Here is a 13,458-nt window from a genome sequence, read left to right on the forward strand (position 1 = left end):
ATTTCTACAACACTCCGTGGCCTGCACTGACTGCCGATTAGTTTCCAGTCACAATTCAAAGTGTTGGTTATGACCTTTAAAACCCTACATGGCATTGGACCAGAGTATCTCCGGAACCGCCTGCTACCGCATGAATCCCAGCGACTGATAAGGTCCCACACAGTTGGCCTTCTCCAGGTCCTGTCAACTAAACAATGTCGTTTGGCGGGCCCCAGGGGAAGAACTTTCTCTGTGGAGGCCCCGGCCCTCTGGAATCAATTCCCCTGGAGATTAGAACTGCCCCCATCCTCCTTGTCTTTCGTAAATTACTCAAGACCCACCTATATCGCCAGGCATGGGGGAACTGAGACACCTTTTCCAGGCTTTTATATTTTATGTTTGGTATGTATATGCAGTTTGGTTTTAAATTTTGGGGTTTTATATGTTTTTTCTCTTTTAATATTACATTTGTTCCACTGTAACATTGTTTTTATTATTGTTGTGAGCCACCCTGAGTCTTCGGAGAGGGCCGGCATACAATTATTATTATTATTATTAATAGATCTTATAAGTGTAGAAGTTGTATGGCTGGTTTTAGATGATGCAATCCCAGATTAATCCAATATGTGATGCAATAATTCAGTAATTCTGTAAGTAAATCAATCCCAATAGTCAGCAGTTATGTCCAATGAAATCGAAATGGGTTCAGAGTAATTAAACAGTTGGGTAATTAATCAGAGGGGAATAGTCTGTCTTTGTTGTTGAAATAATCCAATAATGATGAAATCCAAGTGATGAAATATTCCAAATGTTCAATGTCTAAATATCCAATAACAAATCTAATTGATATAAGAAATGTCATCTGAGTAGTGTCTGAGTATCCAGTAAATAAGTCATATATGTCTACGAAATAGTTAGATCAAGAAAAAAAAAGAGAAAACGCAAAAAAGATGGTAATTTCAAAAAGGGGGGAAAAACAATGTGGAGTAGACACAGGAAAAGTATATAGGAAGGGTATGTTGAAGAATTCCGGTTATTATAAAGTTGTTATAAAGTCAATAGGGCCTGATTCATCCATTCAAAGATTTACTCCAGACGACGACAGCAATCGAACAGAAACTTCTTTCTCTTACCTTCAACACGTTCCAAAGTCTTTCTCCCTTTGTGGTCAATGCATATCGGCAATCTAAGGGCATAAGATTCTTAAATTGAAATCTGGCAAAAATAGTGTGATTTGTGCCTATCCGGCTATTATGCCTATCCGGGTATTTAGTGCTGCCTCATTGCTGCCATGTTTCTTAAACCAAACAAAAGATGAAAAGTTCATAGTCGCCGCTTACTAGTCCATTGGTATTCCAAAAAATAAAATAAAAATTAAATTAGTACCACAAAGGGGTTACTCTCATAAACTTTCAAAATCCAAAGTACCACTCGTAGTCTTTCGAAACTACCCCCCCCCCCAAAATGCTCTGTAGCTACACCTTTGTGACACAGTCAAAGAAATCAATGAGATTAGTCTGACATGATTTGCCTTCAGTAAAGCCATGCTGATTTGGGTCCAATAAGTTATTGTTTTTTAGGTGCTGATTTATCTTCTTTTTGAGTAGAGTCTCCATTGTTTTAACTACAACTGATGTCAAGCTAACTGGCCTGTAGTTACCAGCTTCTTCTCTACTGCCCTTCTTGTGGATAGGCACAACACTGGCCATTCTCCAATCCTGGTTAAACAAATCAGTCAGGGCGGTAGCAATGACAGATCTGAGTTCTTAAAGAACTCTGGGGTGGATGCTATCTGGACCCATTGCCTTATCTATCTATCTATCTATCTATCTATCTATCTATCTATCTATCTATCTATCTATCTATCTATCTATCTATCTTCTATCTGTCTTCTATCTGTCTGTCTATCTTCTATCTATCTCCCTATCTATCTATCTATCTATCTATCTATCTATCTATCTATCTATCTATCTATCTATCTATCTATCTATCTTCTATCTATCTTCTATCTGTCTGTCTATCTTCTATCTATCTCCCTATCTATCTATCTATCTATCTATCTATCTATCTATCTATCTATCTATCTCTCTCCCTATCTATCTATCTATCTATCTATCTATCTATCTATCTATCTAATCTATCTATCTATCTAATCTATCTAATCTATCTATCTATCTATCTTCTCTTTCTCTCTCTCTCTTCTCTCTCTCTCTCTCTCTCTATCTATCTATCTATATCTCTCCTAGGGACTCTAGCAGCTCGCAATCAAAATTAAAAGATACAACTAATCTTAAAACCTCTACAAACAATTTAAAGACAACTTAAACCCAGCAGTGAAAAACCAATCAAATACTTTTACAGCCGATTTAAATTATTATTATTAAATTATTAAAACCAATTTAATGCGTTTACTCTGTCAAGACAGTAGGTACAATTAATTTTCTCCTTATCCTATCGCCGGTGACAATTATTTGTTTGTTACTTTGATTTATTTGATTTGGATTTTTATTTTCATTTTATTTTGGTTCATTTTATTTTTATTGATAAAATTTATATGCTGTCTTTTCCAGAATAAAACAGCACAAGTTAAAATACTCCAATATAAAAATATAACACATCAATAATAATCCATGTCTTATTTTCATCTTGTGGAGAACCTCGACTGATATTGCTCAATACATCATTTTTATAATAATTTTATAATTTGTTTAATGACCTCTTCTTCCATATTTCGTAAAAATCCGTGTCATTTTGTAAATTTCTTAAAAATCCGTGTCATTCTTTCCACCCACCCTCTCATTTGTCAATTTACAGATTTCTGAAGCAATCTAATATTTTTTTTGAGGAAGTAATTTCCAAATTCCGGGCATAGAGTATTGTAGCTGCTATGGTTTTATATCATACATAAAATTAAGTATCTTTCCTCTTTAGTATGTGTGGTGCAAAGTATCCCCAGTAAGAATAGTTTGGGTTTATATAACCAATAAAGATTATCTAACAATAATAATAAGAATAATAACAATGACAACAATAACAATAAGTGTAATAATGATAGCAACAATAATAAAAATAAGAATAACAATGTCAACAACAATAATAGTAATAATAGTAGTAATAATAACAACAATAAAAATAATAACAATAATAACAATGTCAACAACAACAATAATAGTAATAATAATAGTAGTAATAATAACAACAACAATAAAAATAATAAGAATAATAACAATGACAACAACAACAATAATAATAATGAATCGTTCGGCCTTTAAATTGATTTCTTTCTGCAATCTTTCTCCCAACCAGCTTCGAATTTTGCTTTTGATGATGATAAAGTTCCGCTTTTGTGGGGTAATTTTTTTTTGCATTTTCCAAACATTTCGAGATGGATAGAGGGTGGCGCACAACACTAAATGCAACAATATCTAAGAAATCTAAAGAACTATAAAAATTATGAAAAATTACTTTTTTAAAAAAGCATTTTCAAAGATCCCCTATACACTCACACACATTCATCCACATTTACCAACTACCAGTAGTAAAGAATTAGTGGGATCGTAAACCCGAGAAGGTAGTCGAAAGCAAACAATAAAATAATAAAATTGCCACTGTTTTTGTGAATATAACAATAATAATAATAATGAACAATGAATAATAATAATAATGAATATTAATAATGATAATAACACTAAATAATAAAATAATAAAATAGCCGTGTTTTTGTGAATACAATAATAATAATAATGAATAATGAATAATCATGATGATGAATAATCATGATGATGAATAATGATAAATAATAAAATAATAAAATTGCTGTATATTACTGTTTTTGTGAATATACTGTAATAATAATGAATAATGAATAATAATGTTGATGATGATGAATAATAAGCGGACTGTAGATCTGTAGCTCAGCGGTTCAAATCTCATCACCGGCTCAAGGTTGACTCAGCCTTCCATCTTTCCGAGGGGGGTCAAATGAGGACCCGGATTTGGGGGGGGGCATAGGCTGATTCTCTCTTAAAAAGTGCTATTGCTAACATGTTGTAAGCCGCCCTGAGTCTAAGGAGAAGGGCGGCATAAAAACCAAATAAATAAATGAATAAATAAACAAACAAACAAACAAAGTAATAAAATTGCTGTGTATTACTGTTGCTGTGAATATAATAATAACAATGACGATGACGATGATGATGATGATGATAATAATAATAATAATAATAATAATAATAATACATCACACAGTCCTAGACCCAACAAACAAATTGCTTCTGAACTGTATTTAAAGTTTAAAATCCAATGTACTTTTATTTATTTTATTTATTTTACTTAGAGTGTAACTAAGAGAGTAAGACATTTCTTAACGGAAGAGAGGAGAAACCTAAAGAGTATGTTTGGAAAAATAAATAAATATTGTATATTGAATTTTGAACTTTAAATACATGAAATAAATAAAATATTTCATGTATTTAAAGTTCAAAATTCAATGTACAATATTTATTTATTTTTCCAAACATACTCTTCAGGTTTCTCCTCTCTTATCTTCCATTAAGAAATGTCTTACTCTGTTGGTTGCCCTTTGCCTCCGTTCTGGTTGCTACCAGGAGTTCTTTTATTACATCCACTTACTACATTGCCCGCTTCTCTTCTTAAACCCCTGGTTTTAAATCCCAGGTGTATCTCAAAGTCTCAAAATAAGGGAAGGAAGGAAGGAGGGAGGGAGGGAGGGAGGAAGGAAGGAAGGAATGAAAAGGAAGGAAGAAAGAGGGCAGGAGGGAGGAAAAGGAAGGAAGGAAAGAAAGAGGGAGGGAGGAAGGAAAAGGAAGGAAAGAAAGAGGGAGGGAGGAGAGAATATTATAAGTGCTAATATTGAAATATTTAATAAAACATCTTTCTATAAGTAGATATAAGCTATAAACTAACCGTATGAATTATTTTTAAAATTAAATTTAGATGTTAGATGTTATATATAGTATAATATATTTAGAGCTTAGTTATAGTATATATTGGATTTATAGAATATATTGGATTTATAGTATATATTGGATTTAATAACTAATTGACATCAACTGAGACTATTTATCTTATTGAAAAGGAACTTTGCAGTAACTTGTATGGTAGAATGGGGTGAAGTAATAAGGGTGATTAAAATGTCAACATTTCAGAAATATGTAAAAAAAACATCCTCCAATCCAACATTAACAACAGGTTCCCCCTCAACCCAAAAATCAATAGTCAGTATGTTAGCAACAGAAAAAACTAGTAATACCTCACAAATAACACAGGAAACATTAATGGCAATCCAAGAAACAATGCTAAAACTCCAAGAAAAATTAGATAGAAACCATGAGACAATGAGGGAGGATATACAAAAAATGGATAATAAAATTGAAATAATCCATCAAATATTAGAAAAAAACGAAAGAAGAATAGAGCAAATTGAAAAGAAAGTAGAACAAAATGACAAAAAAGCAGTAATAGTAGATGAAAAACTCATACAGATAAATAAAGAGCTAGAAGAATCGATAATTAGTTTTGAGATGGACAGAGCTGAGTTTTATATTAGATTTCAAAATGTAGAAGAGGGGGGAAAATGAAAATTTGATAGAGATAATGACAGAAATGATTGCCAATATATTACAAAAAGACAAATAAGAAACCGCAAACGGAATAGATGAGATTTACAGGGTGCACACCAATTATGCCCGAAAACACAAGCTCCCTAGGGAAGTACATGTGAGATGTGTTAAAAAAGAAACTAGAAATGAAATATTAAGAATCACAAAAGATGAAACAATAATTTATAAAGGGAAAGAAATCAGAGTTCTTAAGCAAGTACCAAAAAAACTAAGGGACAATTGAAGAGGATATCGTCTATTAGCAGATAGATAGATAGATAGATAGATAGATAGATAGATAGATAGATAGATAGATAGATAGATAGAAATGGATGGATGGCTAAGATAGATAGATAAATAGATAGATAGATAGATAGATAGATAGATAGATGATAGAGAGAGAGATATATAGATGGATAGATAGATAGCGATAGATAGATAGGTAGGTAGGTAGATAGATAGATATGGATGGATGGATAGATATAGATGGATAGATAAGATGTTTTTCTATCTTGATGGCTTCCATAGAAAAAGATAGAAAAACATCCCCAAAATATGGACAAGTGGGATGATACCTCCCGGCTACCAGACATCTGGAAACCAGCCCTCAAACGTATCCCAGCCATAGAAACCAGACTCAGAACACAAATTGCAAAACAATCAAGTAGCCTGCAAGCTCCAACTACTCAGAATATCACCCCTAATCCACAACCATTAACTAATCAGCTTACCTCAGTTACATCAACGACCCCAGGTGTTACCCCACTGACTCACCAGGAAGTTTCTACGCAGTAGGCAATTGCTAAGCCATCAAACCACACCCAGCCACCAGTATTTATAGAAGGAAGGCAGCTCAGGTCTCGCTGTGTTTGCCCTAGTACAAGGCCAGAAACACCAGCCTGAAGATGACGAGTGGGACCTCGTCGAAACGTCGCCAGAAATTTCCAAATCCTACACGGGAAGAAACCTCTATATCTCTATCTATCTATCTATCTATCTATCTATCTATCTATCTATCTATCTATCTATCTATCTATCTATCACCTACGTACCTACGTACCTACTTACCGATCTATCTATCTATCATAGCCATCCATATCTATCTATCTATCTATCTATCTATCTATCTATCTATCTATCTATCTATCTATCTATCTATCTATCTATCTATCTATCTATCTATCTCTCTATCCAAATATATATATATATATATTATATATATATATATATATGTATATATATATAGAGAGAGATATGGATGGCTATGATAGATAGATAGGTAAGTAGGTACGTAGGTAGGTAGGTAGGTAGATGATAGATAGATAGATAGAGATAGCTATAGATGGATGGATAGATAGAAAGATAGATAGATAGCTATAGATGGTTGATAGATAGATGATAGATAGATAGCTATAGATAGACAGACAGACAGATAGATAGATGATATATATGGATAGATAAATAGATAGATAGATAGATAGATAGATAGATAAGTGGGTAGGTAGGTAGGTAGATGATTGATAGATAGATAGATAGATAGATAGATAGATATAGATAGCTATAGATGGATGGATGGATGAATAGATAGATAAATAGTTAGATAGATATGGATGGATGGATAGAAAGGTAGAGATAGATAGATAGGTGATAGAAAGAGAAAAAAGAAAGAAAGAAGGAGGGAGAGGAGAGGGAGGAAGGAACTCCTTGCTTTCGTAACTCCCCCCCGAAAAAGGAAGCCCTTAACGGAGCCGCGTGGGGAGGGGGGGGAAGGGAGGGGGCGTGGACTGTGAACCCCGCCTCCCGTCCCGCCCTGCCCCCAAAACTCCAAAACAAACGGGCGGGCGCAGAAAAGGGAAAAAAAACCCACCCCAAACTTCCATCATGTCCCGTCGTTGGTTGCTGCTGGCGGGCGTGTTGCTAGTCCTGATTGAGGCCGGCGGGGCGGCCGGCGGGGTGGCCAACAGAGCGGCGGAGAAAGTCCTGGAGGATTTCCACGGGCGGAACCTGGTCCAGGCGGCCTTCCGAGGGGAGACAGCCCGGGAAGTGGTGGAGGTCGGTGGCCGGGCTCGAACCCGCGTGGGAGCGGAGGAGGGCGGGGAGGCGGGCTTCGGTCGGATAGGAAGGCAGGAAAGATGGAAAGAAAGGGAGAGAGAGAGAGGGAAAGGAAGGGAAAGGAGGAAGGGAAGGAAGGAGAGAGAGAAAGAGTAGAGAAAGAAAGAGAAAGAGGGAGAAAGAGAAATAAAAAACGAAAGAGAGGGAGAGGGAGGAAAAGGAAAAAGAGGAAGGAGAGAAAGAGAGAGAAAGAGGGAGGGAGGAAAGAAGGAAAAAGGGAGGAAGGAGAGAAAGAGGAAGCAAGGAAGAAAGAGAAAGAAGGAAGGACGAAAGAAGGAAAAAGGAAAGAGAAAAAGAAAGAAAGAATGGGAGGGAGGGAGGAAAGAAGGAAAGAGTGGAAGGAGAGAAAGAGGAAGGGAGGAAGAAAGAAGAAAAGGAGAAAGAAAGAGGCGGGAGAGAAGGAGAGGAATGAAGGAAGGAAAATTAGGAAGGAGAGAAAGAGATATAGGAACAAGAGAAATATAGAGAAAGGAAGGAAGGATGGAAGGAAAAAGAAAGATGAGAAAGAGAGGGAGGAAGAAGAGAAAGAAAGAAAGATGAAGGGAGAGAGGAAGGAGAGAAAGAGGAAGGAAGGAGAGAAGGAGGAAGGAAGGAAAGAAGGAAAAATAGAAAGAGGAAATAAGGAGAGAAAGAGAGGAAGGAAGGAGAGTGAGATGAAGGAAGGAAAGAAGGAAGGAAAAAGAGAAAGTAGAGGAAGAGAGGAAGGAAGGAGAGAAAGAGGAGAAGGAAGGAGAATGAGAAGAAGGAAGGAAGGAAGGAAAAAGAGAAAGGAGAGAAAGAGAGGAAGGAAGGAGAGGGAGGAAGGGTGGGTGGGAGGAAAAAGAGAGGAGAGGAAGAGAGGAAGGAAGGAACAAAGGGAGGAAGGAAAAAGAGAAAGAGGAAGGAAGGAGAGTAAGGAAGGAAGGGAGGAAAAAGAGAAAGGAAAGAAAGAGAGGAAGGGAGGAGAGTGTGGAAGGAAGGGAGGGAGGGAGGAAAAAGAGAAAGGAGAGAAAGAGAGGAAGGAAGGAGAGTGAGGAAGGGAGGGAGGGAGGAAGGAAAAAGAAAGGAGAGAAAGAGGAAGGAAGGAAAGGGAGGAAGGAAAAAGAAAGGAGCGAAAGAGAGCAAGGAAGGAGAGGGAGGAAGGAACGAAGGAGGAAGGAAAAAGAGAAAGGAGCGAAAGAGAGGAAGGAAGGAGAGTGAGGAAGGAAGGAAGGGAGGAAGGAAAAAGAGAAAGAGAAAGAGCAGGAAGGAAGGGAGAGTGAGGAAGGGAGGAAGGAAAAAGAGAAAGGAGAGAAGAGGAAGGAAGGAGAGAAAGAAAGGGAGGGTGGATGGGAGGAAGGAAGGAGAGAAAGAAAGAAAGAATCCATCCATTCTTTAGCTGTGAATGGAAATCTTCCTTCGCTTCCCATTGTAATGTCCTCCGTCTGGCATTTGACTTTCCCTTCGGACTCTCTGGCTACTCCCAGGTTTTACGGATGGGTACCTACGTCCAGTTGGAAATGGACCTCTTCCAGACTGCCTGTCGAAAACATCAGTGGCGCAGCCAGAGCTGCCAGATCAAAGCCGGCGGGGTGAGTACACACACAAATACACACACTTTCCCTTTCCCGGAACAATATGTTGTGAAAGTGGTTCGTTGCGTAAGCCCCCAAACCTCCCAAAAAGATATGCACTCTTTTTTCTTTGTCTTTCTTTCTTTCTTTCTTTCTTTCTTTCTTTCTTTCCTCTTCTTTCTTTCTTTTTCTTTCTTCTCTCTTGCGTTCTTTCTCATTCTCTCTCTTTCCCTTTCTCTCTCTCTCTTATTTTCTTTCTCTTTTCCTTTCTTTCTCTTTCCTTCCTTCCTTCTTTCCTTCCTTCCTTCTTTCCTTCCTTCCTTTCTTCCTTCATTTGTATGCTGTCCCTAGTCTCCTGAGAGGGGCGGCATACAAATCTAATAAATTATTATTATTATTATTATTATTATTATTATTAATTTCTTTTCCTTCCTTCCTTCCTTCCTTCCTTCCTTCCTTCCTTCCCTTCTTTCTCTCTTCAAGGCATTTTCGCAACCTGGGGAAGGGACCCCATGAGGTCATCCAACCCAAACCCCTCACGCAAGCAGATGGACTGACCTCAAATAATAATAATAATAATAATAATAATAATAATAATAATAATTTATTACATTTGTATGCCACCCCTCTCCGAAGACTCGGAGGTCCTCCAGGTCTTCTAGTGTGGCCCCCCTCCCCCGGCCGAGAGGGAGACAAAAGGGGCCGTCCAATCTCTGCTTGCAATGAAGCGCTCGCCACTTCCAGTGGCAGGTAGTTCCGCTGGCCAACGGTTTGGTTATAAACTATTTTTGAGGCTGAACGGGCACAATTTTTCCTATGGGGATCCGTGGGGAACTTAACAATGGTTTGTCTGTCTGTTTTTCCCTCTCTCCCTCCCTTCCTTTCTTTCTTTCTTTACATTTCTTTCTTTCTTTCTCTCTCTCTCTCTCTTCTTACTCTCTTGCTTTTTTTTCCTTCCCTCCTTTTCTTTCTTTCTTTTACATTTTTTCCTCTGTCTCAATTTTCTTTCTTTTTCTTTTTTTTCTCTCAATCTCTCTCCCCTTTCTATTTTTTCTTTTTTCCCTCTCTTTTGCTTTTTCTTTCCTTCCTTTCTTCCTTCCTTCCTTTCTTTCTCTTTCTCTATTCGCCTTCTCTTTTTCCCTCTCCTTCTGTTTCTCTCACTCTTTTATTTTTCCTTCTTTCTCTTTTCCCCCCTTCTTTTTTTCTCTTTCTCACTTTCTTTCTTTCTTTTTTCCTTCCCTCTTTTTCTGAGTCCTACGGGATTGGGTGGGATTGGGTAGAATAAATGAAATGAAATTCATTCTTTTTTTCTTTAACCTTCTTTTTCTTTCTCTCTCTCTTCTTTTTTCCCCTCGCTTTTTCTCTCTCTCGTTCTTTCTTTCTCTCCCCCTTTTCTTTCTCTTTCTCTTTTTCTATTTTCTTTTCTTTCTCTTTTCCTCTTTCCCTCTCATTCTCTCTCTCTTTTCCTCTTTCTCTCCCTTTCTCTTTCTCTTTTTCCCTCCTCTTTCTCTCATTTTTCTTTCTTTTTCTTTCTCTTTCCCCACTTTTCTTTCTTTTTTCCATTTCTTTCTTTCTATCTCCTTTCTTTTTCTTTCCTCTCATTTTTCTTTCTCCCCTTTTGTTTTTTCTCTTTTTCTTTCTCATTCTTTCATTCTCTCCACCCTTTCCTCTTTCTTTCTTGTTGTCTTTACCCATCTCTTTCTTTCTGCCTTTTTTCTTTCTCCTCTTTTCCTCTCTCACTCTCCCCCTCTCTCTTTTCCTCTGACTCCTTCCCTGTCTCTCTTTTCCTCTTTCATTCTCCTCTCTCTTTTCCTCTTTCACTCTTCTTCTCTCTCTTTCTCTTCTCTTTCTTTCCTTTCTTTCTCCCTTCCCTCTTTTGTTCTATTATTTTTCTGTCTCATAATGTTTTCACATCACTTTCTTTCTGCCTTTTTCTTTCTCATTCTCTCTTTCTTACTTTTCGTTTTTCCTCTTCCTTTCACGTTCTTTTTCTTTCTCATTCTTTCTCTCCCCCTTCTCTCTTTCTTTCTCTTTTGTTTTTCTGTCTCATCTTCTTTTCCTATCTCTGTCATTTTTTTCTCTCTCATTCCTTTTTCTCTCTTTCTCTCTTCTTTCATTATTTCCCCCTTCCCTCTTTTTTCTCATCATCTGTTCCTATCTCTTTCTGCCTTTTTTCTTTTCCTCTTTGATTCTCCTTCTCTTTCTCTCTTTCTCTTTCTCGTTCTCTCTCTCCAGAGGAGGCAGAAATGCCTGGCATGCTTCAAGTTCGATTCCGCCGATCCCAGAACCGTCATCAAGAAATCGCTCCGCTGTTTATCCGAACACAATCCCATTTTTCAGGTGGGTGCGGAAAATCCCCCCAAATTCTAAGCTCTGCCTCCACCCGAACCCCTCGGAAATACCATTCTTTGAATCTCGCCTCGTTTCTAGATTTGGGGGTCAGCCTAGATGACCTCGAAAATATATTTATTATTTCGTTTATTTCTTTATTTGTGTATTAATGTATTAATGCATTAATGTAATCTATTAATTTATTAATATTTATTTTATTATTTTATTAATATTTATTTTATTAATTTAATATTTATTAATTTATTAATTTAATTTGTCAGTTTTTCTTAAATTATTTTGTCAATTTATCAGTTTATCAATTCATTAATTTATTAATTTGTTTATTTTATCGATTTATTGATTTATCAATTTATTGATTTATCCCTGCCACCGGGGAGGGATTGAGAAGCGAATGAGACTCGGAAGGGACCCTCGGAGGCCATCTAGTCTGATCCCCTACCACTCAACTGAGTCAGGAAGGAAGGAAAAAAAGGAGGAGGAAGAGGAGGAGGAAAGGAAGGAAGGAGGAAGGAAGGAAAAGAAAGAGAAAGAAGAGGAGGAGGAAGGGAGGGAGGAAGGGAGGGAGAGGAAGAAAGGAAAGAAGGAAGGAAGAAGGAAATAAGGATGGAAGGAAGGAAGAATGAAGAACGAACAAAATAAAAAGAAAGAAGAGGAGAAGGAAGGAAGGAAGGAAGAAAAGAGGGAAGAAGGGAGGGAGGAAGAAGGAAAGAGAGAATGAAGGATGCTTCGGAGGGGCATCTAGCCTGACCCCCCCAAGGTTTCTCCCCCCTTCCCTCCCTCTGCGCAGGAAGTGAAGAGAAAGCAGGAAGAGGAATGCCAGGTGGTCAAGTTGGCCAATGAGTATCTGCCGGGCAAGCTCGGCTTCTCAGTGGGGCGGCCTTCCTGATCATTCGTGGCGCACCTGGGCAGGTAGGCGGGATTCTTCATCTTCTTCCTATCTCCTACTCTTCCTCCACCTCCTCCTCTTCTTCCTCCTCTACGTCTTCCTCTATTTCTTCTTCCTCCTCCTCCTCTACCTCTTCTTTATCTTCCTCTATTTCTTCCTCTTCCTCCTCTTTCTCCATTTCTTCCTCCTTCTCCTCTTCCTCCACCTCCTCCTCTTCTTCCTCCTCCTCTTCCTCTTCTCTATTTCTTCCTCTTCTCCTCTACCTCTTCTTCCTCTTCCTCCTTCTCCTCTTCCTCCATTTTTCCTCCGCCTCCTCTTCATTTCTTCCTTTCCCTCCACCTCCTCTTCCTCCATTTCCTCTTCCTCCTCCTCCTTTCCTCCACCTCCTCCTCTTCCTCCTCCACCTGCTCTTCCTCCTCCTCTTCCTCCTTTTCCTCCTCCTCCCCTTCCTCCTTCTCCTTTTCTTCTTCCTTCTCCTCTTTCTTTTTAAAGGCGATTACTAACTGGAGTCTCTCTCTCTTTTCTTTCTTTCTCTCCCTCTCTCTCCCTCGACTACACAGCTGTGTGGACTCGGCCGAGTGGCACCCAGCAATCATCCAGGCCGTGCCCCCCCTCTTTGACAGAAATCCGCTTCTGGAAGCATCTACACACTATGCTCGCCTCTCCTCTCCCCTCCCCATTCGCCCAATAAAATTACAAGCCAGTTTTTCAAAAGGTGTCTGTCATTTCTTCCCAGCGACCCATCGTCCCTGGAAGGGAACAGGGTGGGAAATGATTGATGGTCGTTCCGGGTCACTACCACACAAAAAGCTGGTTTTTGTCCCCAAAGAGGTTTCACTCCTTATTACCTAGGAGGCTTCCTTCTGTTCATGCAAACAATCCATTCCTTCGATCAGAAGAGGAAGACGCTCCTTGGAAGCTGGAATTGGCCCCGCAAAGCGAATTTCATGGGCCCGGAGATGTTCACGCCCTCCCC

General features: G+C 38.3%; 1 protein-coding gene across 2 annotated transcripts; it reads left to right on the forward strand.

The window, feature by feature from the left end:
* Positions 1 to 7,396: 7,396 nt before the first annotated feature.
* On the forward strand, positions 7,397 to 13,196 carry RARRES2 (retinoic acid receptor responder 2). 2 transcript variants are annotated; one of them, XM_070767164.1, is made up of 5 exons: positions 7,400 to 7,652; positions 9,158 to 9,262; positions 11,480 to 11,584; positions 12,384 to 12,505; positions 13,043 to 13,196. In XM_070767164.1, the coding sequence occupies exons 1-4, from the start codon at positions 7,482 to 7,484 to the stop codon at positions 12,480 to 12,482; spliced, it is 480 nt and encodes a 159-aa protein (XP_070623265.1). In that variant the 5' UTR covers positions 7,400 to 7,481; the 3' UTR covers positions 12,483 to 12,505; positions 13,043 to 13,196. The 2 variants fall into 2 exon arrangements, with proteins under 2 accessions (XP_070623266.1, XP_070623265.1); XM_070767165.1 differs by lacking the exon at positions 12,384 to 12,505 and having other exon boundaries at positions 7,397 to 7,652.
* Positions 13,197 to 13,458: the final 262 nt, after the last annotated feature.

The sequence above is a fragment of the Erythrolamprus reginae genome, chromosome Z (assembly GCF_031021105.1).
Source record: "Erythrolamprus reginae isolate rEryReg1 chromosome Z, rEryReg1.hap1, whole genome shotgun sequence".
Lineage (NCBI taxonomy): Eukaryota > Metazoa > Chordata > Lepidosauria > Squamata > Dipsadidae > Erythrolamprus > Erythrolamprus reginae.

What these genes read in the sequence shown, in the direction of transcription:
- RARRES2 (XM_070767164.1), top strand. Translation starts at nt 7,482, where the DNA reads ATGTCCCGTCGTTGGTTGCTGCTGGCGGGCGTGTTGCTAGTCCTGATT. An exon ending in CAGCCCGGGAAGTGGTGGAG is followed by an intron (nt 7,653 to 9,157) that starts GTCGGTGGCCGG and finishes GGCTACTCCCAG; the next exon opens with GTTTTACGGATGGGTACCTA. An exon ending in GCCAGATCAAAGCCGGCGGG is followed by an intron (nt 9,263 to 11,479) that starts GTGAGTACACAC and finishes CTCTCTCTCCAG; the next exon opens with AGGAGGCAGAAATGCCTGGC.